Source organism: Neophocaena asiaeorientalis, unplaced genomic scaffold (genome assembly GCF_003031525.2).
Source record: "Neophocaena asiaeorientalis asiaeorientalis breed wild unplaced genomic scaffold, Neophocaena_asiaeorientalis_V1.1 scaffold185, whole genome shotgun sequence".
Classification (NCBI taxonomy): domain Eukaryota; kingdom Metazoa; phylum Chordata; class Mammalia; order Artiodactyla; family Phocoenidae; genus Neophocaena; species Neophocaena asiaeorientalis.
In genome coordinates, this window is record NW_020171809.1 from 934,661 (window position 1) to 940,092 (window position 5,432).

At 60.4% G+C, this 5,432-nt stretch overlaps 1 protein-coding gene and 1 long non-coding RNA gene across 4 annotated transcripts in view; one reads left to right on the forward strand and one right to left on the reverse strand.

Annotated features, from left to right (window-relative positions):
* Window positions 1-3,618: 3,618 nt before the first annotated feature.
* On the reverse strand, window positions 3,619-5,391 carry DUSP28 (dual specificity phosphatase 28). Its single transcript, XM_024756704.1, has 2 exons — window positions 4,932-5,391; window positions 3,619-4,735 (listed from the first exon to the last, which is right to left on the reverse strand). The coding sequence occupies exons 1-2, from the start codon at window positions 5,322-5,324 to the stop codon at window positions 4,607-4,609; spliced, it is 522 nt and encodes a 173-aa protein (XP_024612472.1). The 5' UTR covers window positions 5,325-5,391; the 3' UTR covers window positions 3,619-4,606.
* The window catches only part of LOC112407463 (uncharacterized), a 3,292-nt gene continuing 2,816 nt past the window's right edge, over window positions 4,957-5,432 (forward strand). For all 3 annotated transcript variants that reach the window (XR_003004775.1, XR_003004784.1, XR_003004755.1), the window contains exon 1: window positions 4,957-5,070. This is a non-coding gene — a long non-coding RNA (uncharacterized LOC112407463). The remainder of the gene's footprint in view (window positions 5,071-5,432) is intronic.

Genomic DNA, 5,432 nt, shown 5'->3' on the forward strand with positions numbered 1-5,432 from the left:
AGCCTGGGGCTGCGGCTGCCGTGTGCAGGTGGCCGGGGCACTGTGCTGGGAGGTGGGGAAAGCGGGAGTTGGGGGTGAGGGGCGGGACGCTGTGTGCTCGGGGTCCGGGGCGCGCCGGGCGGAGGAGTGGCCCTGCGGTCTCCCCACCCCTTTGCGCTTCCTACGCGGCTCGCGTCTGGGAGACCCCGGGAGTCAGGATGCCCGATCCTTCAGCGATGCTGCGGGCCAGGTTCCTGGGGCAGCGACTGCTGGGACACCTGGGTGAGGGAAGCTGGGAAGTGTGGCGTCTGGAACTCAGTGTTATTCGTCCATTCGGGAACCTCTGGTCCCGGGGAATGATGGAACGATGGAATGATTTCCATACACCCGACCCACTCCCCTGTGAGACCAGTGGTCTGTGTTACGTGCCATATGGTACATGGCGGTGCTCAAGAACCTTAAGGCTGTGCTGTGAGATTATTGTAGCTATTTAGATTTAAATTAAATTAGAAGTTCAGTTTCTCAGTTGCACTAGCCGTATTTCAAGGAAGGTGTCCGTGTGTGTTTGGAGGATAGTGTCTGGCTAGTGGTAGCCATCCTCGACAGAGCAGATATCCCATCATTGTAGAAAGTTGTGCTGGACAGTGCTGCCTTAGGGCCTATTGGGGCCCTGGAGGAAGATTGTATAGGTGAGTGCTGGGCAGTAACAGGACCTGGCCTGCCTGTCCCCATTCCACCTCGCCCAGGCCTGTCCAGAGACTTAAGCCCAGAGGGGATGCCTGCAGACCAGCGAGGGTGCGCAAAGAGCTAGCATCAGGGGGATCTCGAAGCCATGGAACCAGAGGGGCCACCAAGATGTTGCTGTCATCATCGCGTAAGAAGTCAGACCCTTAGGGAGAAGGGGCTTTTTGGCCTGGAATCCCACCCACCTCTTTCCCCTGATCAGTCTCCCTGTGGCAAAGTTGGGGCCTGACTCACAATGCACTTGACCTCGATGGCGTCCCCGAGTAGCGTTTGATCCTTCTGGGCTCAGTATCCAATCTGTCACCCATGTGATCCCGCCTGCCCTCCTCCCCGGGTGGGGGGCTGGGTGGGAAGGACGGCTGAGCGGCAGGACACATGTTCACTGACTCAGAGCACCTGCACCGAGGCACCTCTTCAGTTTTTCCTATGTGCCATCTTAGCTGGGGGGACACAATCTCCTTGTCGGGGCCCCACCCCAAACTCGCCAGTCACCTGGAGGAGGGGTTTCAGTCCTGTGTCCGAGACTCAAGAGGGAAGAGAACTGGGGTCTGATCAGTCCTCGAGGCCTTCAGGTGGCCCAGCGCCTGCCCAGGTGCCAAGGGCAGAGTGCTTTAGATGGCACTCCCAGTTTGACCAGCCTTTTGGAGCCACCCACCCCCCACCAGGCCGGTGGGGCTGGAGTCAGAAGACCTTCAAGAGGACCGTGTGTGGGGACCCACACTAGCCTGCCCTAGGGACCCGCAGGCAGGTCTACCAGCCACCTGCACACTCGGGGTAAGTTAACATCAGGGAGCTTCTCGCCCTCCTGGTCCCCTGGACTTGGGTGAGCAGGGATTGGGTCTTATCCCTTCTCTCCTGGGCACCTCCCAGCGGCCAGTTCTGCACACGGAAGGGGTGAAATGGGGCAGTCCTGCAGGTCCAGAGGAGCTGTTACCACTTCTGCCCACCCACCCCCAGCGGGGGCGGTGCCTTCCACCCCACATTTTTTTTTTTTTTTTTTTTGGTACGCGGGCCCCTCACCACTGTGGCCTCTCCCGCTGTGGAGCACGGGCTCCGCATGAGCAGGCCCAGTGGCCATGGCTCACGGGCCCAGCCGCTCCGCGGCACGTGGGATCCTCCCGGACCGGGGCATGAACCCACGTCCCCTGCATCGGCAGGCGGACTCCCAACCACTGCGCCACCAGGGAAGCCCCACCCCACATTTTTGTAAGGAATCAACACAAGCCAGTCTTACGGGAGCAAACAGACCTGTTCTATGGTATTAAAGGCAGCCCACCAAGGCATTTGTGAACTGTGCGGGCCACAGGGGTCGTCTCCACTCTCCACCCTGTCCCTGTCCTGCAGAGGACAGCGCCTTCAGTGCTGGGGGATGGGGGCACTGCCTGCTGACAAAGGTCCAGGGTGGCTACAGCACAGTCCTCCTGTCACCCCACCCCAAACCACTTAGGGGAGAGGAACCTGAAAGCTGGGACTGCTAGAGGCTGGGGCTTCTCCCATAGGAATTTTCATACACCAGCCTTTTGATGACCAAACGCTGGCTGGCTTGGGTGGGCTGATGCAGCTGACACTCCGCCTGCACCCCAGCTCTCCCCTGATGCACGTGGACTCAGTACCCCTATTCAAGTGCGCTGGCACTGGGAAGGGAGTGGGTCCCTGGCCTCACTTGCCAGCAGGTGGACACGGAGGCAGGAGGGCTTCCAGGAAGCCTGTGGTGTTCAGCTGGGGGCTGTGTTGTCCCTGGGTCAGAGGTCCTAGGGATACCTGGGCCTCTGGTGGCAGCCGAAGCTGGATGGTTCTCAGAATGGAGCTGGTGGGACAAAAGGCTGATGGGACCCACAGATGTCCTTCAGCCTGGCCCAGGCTCTGACATCCTGTCAGCCCTGTCACCCAGGGCCAGGTCAGCAGGTGAGGGGGTGTGCCAGCAAGGATGCCATGAGCACACGGGGTAGAAACGTGGGCTCAGGTCCTGGCTCCTGACCTCCTAGCTGGGCAAACCGCTCAGCTCACCTGAGGTTACAGACGGAGCCACCGGAGCCTCACCTGCCACGTGGAGGCAACAGCAGGAGCTTGTTTATGGGGTTGATGAAAAGTGACACGAGCTATGAGGGGCTTGTGGCGAGTAAGTGGCAGCTGGCAAGCCTTCCAAAAATGTGTGAAAGTCGGGTTAGCCACGAAGAGCTGCATTTGGGTTATGACGAGGGCTATGGCTCTTGGACATGGGGGCTGCTGATTGGTGACATCGCACCGGGCTGGGTGCTGACCTGCAGGGTGTGGTGTATGCTCTGAGCCAGGGACCGTCACAGCTGGGAGCCCAGATGTGCAAGAGGGTTGGGGAGGAGGAAGACCCTTTCACAACCACCCCAGTGCGTCACTCGCAGAGTGTGAGCTTCCCATCCCCACAACTTCGGGCTCTGCTGGGTCAGAGGTCTTCATCTGCAGGTAGGATGCTTCCATTTGGGGACACAGCTGGACGGGAGGCTGAGACACCACTTCACCATCTGGGGCTCCACAAGCCTCAAATCGGGAGTTGCTCTGCTGGGTGAGGTGACTGATCCTGACTCTTTTTTTTTTTTTTTTTTGGCCACACCATGCAGCTTGCAGGATCTTAGTTCCCTGACCAGGGATTGAACCTGGGTCCCAGGAGTGAAGGCACCGACTCCTAACCACTGGACCGCCAGGGAATTCCCTGATCCTGACTTTCAAGGGGCAGCAGGGCTTTGCTGCTGCTCAGGGGGCCAGGAGGAGTATGCTGGAACTCAGGGCATTCTCCTGATGCCTCCCAGTACTCCTCGGTTGTATTGCAGAGGTCACGGAGGCCAGAGCGCCAGTGCAGGCAGGACCACTCAGGGCTCATCAGACACCCGACTAGGAAAGACCAGGACCTGAGGCATTGGCTGAGGGTCAAGGAAAATGATAAACATCAACTACAGTATTTTATTCATAACCTTGTTATGTATATATTTGTATATTAACCAGGGATTATATTATCTGTAACTCATATGTGTTACCCAATTTTTCCTTTACTCTTTCCCCACTATCTTATTTAAGGAGTGTTGGTGGTGATTATTTTCTAGTGTAGTCTTCAGGCTGTAGTGTGTCCAGGCAGGGTGCCTCTGAGCCAGAAGAGGAATCAACAGGCCCAGAGACATGGGTGGTCATTGCATTGTTGACATGACCTTGGCTGCAGGATGTTAGGCTGGGACTCATTGCTGTTGCTGAAACTGGGAGGCCAGTAAGGTAGGAGGTGGGTACGGACACTGAGACCCCCAAGGGCGCCCACATTGGGTGGTCTGTCACACAGCCTCGAACCCTCACTCTGTGTCACAGCAGCTACAAGTCTGGAAACTGGGCCCTCCCCAGCTGAATCGCATGTTGCGTTTTGTGACGGGGCCAGTGTGAGGTTTGGGAAAGCCACTGTGGCTTGAGCAGGTGGCAGGCATGAGGTTCTGCCAGCAGCCCCCCAGAAGCCACCCACATCAGAGTGGCAGGCAGCCAGGAACAGGGTGGCGGGTCTCCATGACTCCTGTACTTCCCCATCTCCTGACCTTGGCTCCCTGGCCTCCATCTCTCTGTAGTAAATGTGTTTCTGGCTAAAATTCCTCAAGTGGTTTTGATGTTCCTGACCAAGCTCTGTGTAATAAACATGCTGACGAGGGGAGGTACGGTTCTCAGTTCTCTCCTCGGCGGACACACCCCTGCCCTACCATCAAGGCGGGACAGAGACCTTCAGGAAGTTGCAGAAAATAAAAAATCCGTGGGACGTGAGGCAGGAGAGGACAGACCACCCCCCAGTCAGTGCATGAACTACCTCTTCCCACCCCGAGGCTGCAGGAAACTCCAAGCGCCCCGCTTTGGGGTTGGGCCGTCCTCAAGGGCTGGCCCATTAGGGCTCAGTCGGGCCCGAGGGCTCCCCGGGCAGGCGGGACCACGACTGAAGGGCCTCCTCGTACTTCTGGAGCTGGGACCAGAAGCCCGGGTTGGGCTCGGCCACCGGGCGGGCGCTCTTCACAATCTGCAAACGAGAGGCTTTGATTAGATACCGCGCAGCGTCGGCTGCAAGCTCCGCCGGCGTTCCCAACGCCCGGAGGCCCCGCCCGCACGAGCGGGCCCTCCTCGAAGCCCCGCCCCACGGGCGGGGCCCCGCCCCTGCCTAGAGCCTCGCCCCTCCCAGAAGGCCCCGCCTCTTCCCGCCGGAAGCCCCGCCCTACCTGGAAGGCCCGCTCCCGCGAGAGGCCGCGATGACGTATGAGGTAGGCGGTGCAGACGGCGGCCGAGCGGCTGCGGCCGTTCTTGCAGTAGACGAGGCAGGCACCACCGGCGCGTACCGCGGCCTCCATGGCGGCACAGGTAGGCTCCAGGTGCGCCAGCAGGTCCTCAGCCGGGTCGTCGAATACGGGCACGCGCAGCTCGGTCACGCCGGGCGCGCGGGGGCCGGGCTGCTGGCGCGAAACGTTGACGCATAGGGTGACGCCCGCGCGCTCCAGCAGCTCCGGGGCGGCCGCGGCGTTCGCGCTCCCGAGGAAGAGCGAGGGGGCGACGCGCACGAACGGCGGCGGGGCGGCCTTGGTGGCCCCGCGGCGTCCGGCTTGCTCCGCGTCCATGACCGGCTCTCGGGCCCCCAGCACGGGTGTCTATTTTGGGCCGTCGCGAGGCCGGCCGGGCGCCCCCGGGTCCTAGAGGCCTTTGAGGGGCGCCCGTCCCGCCCCCCC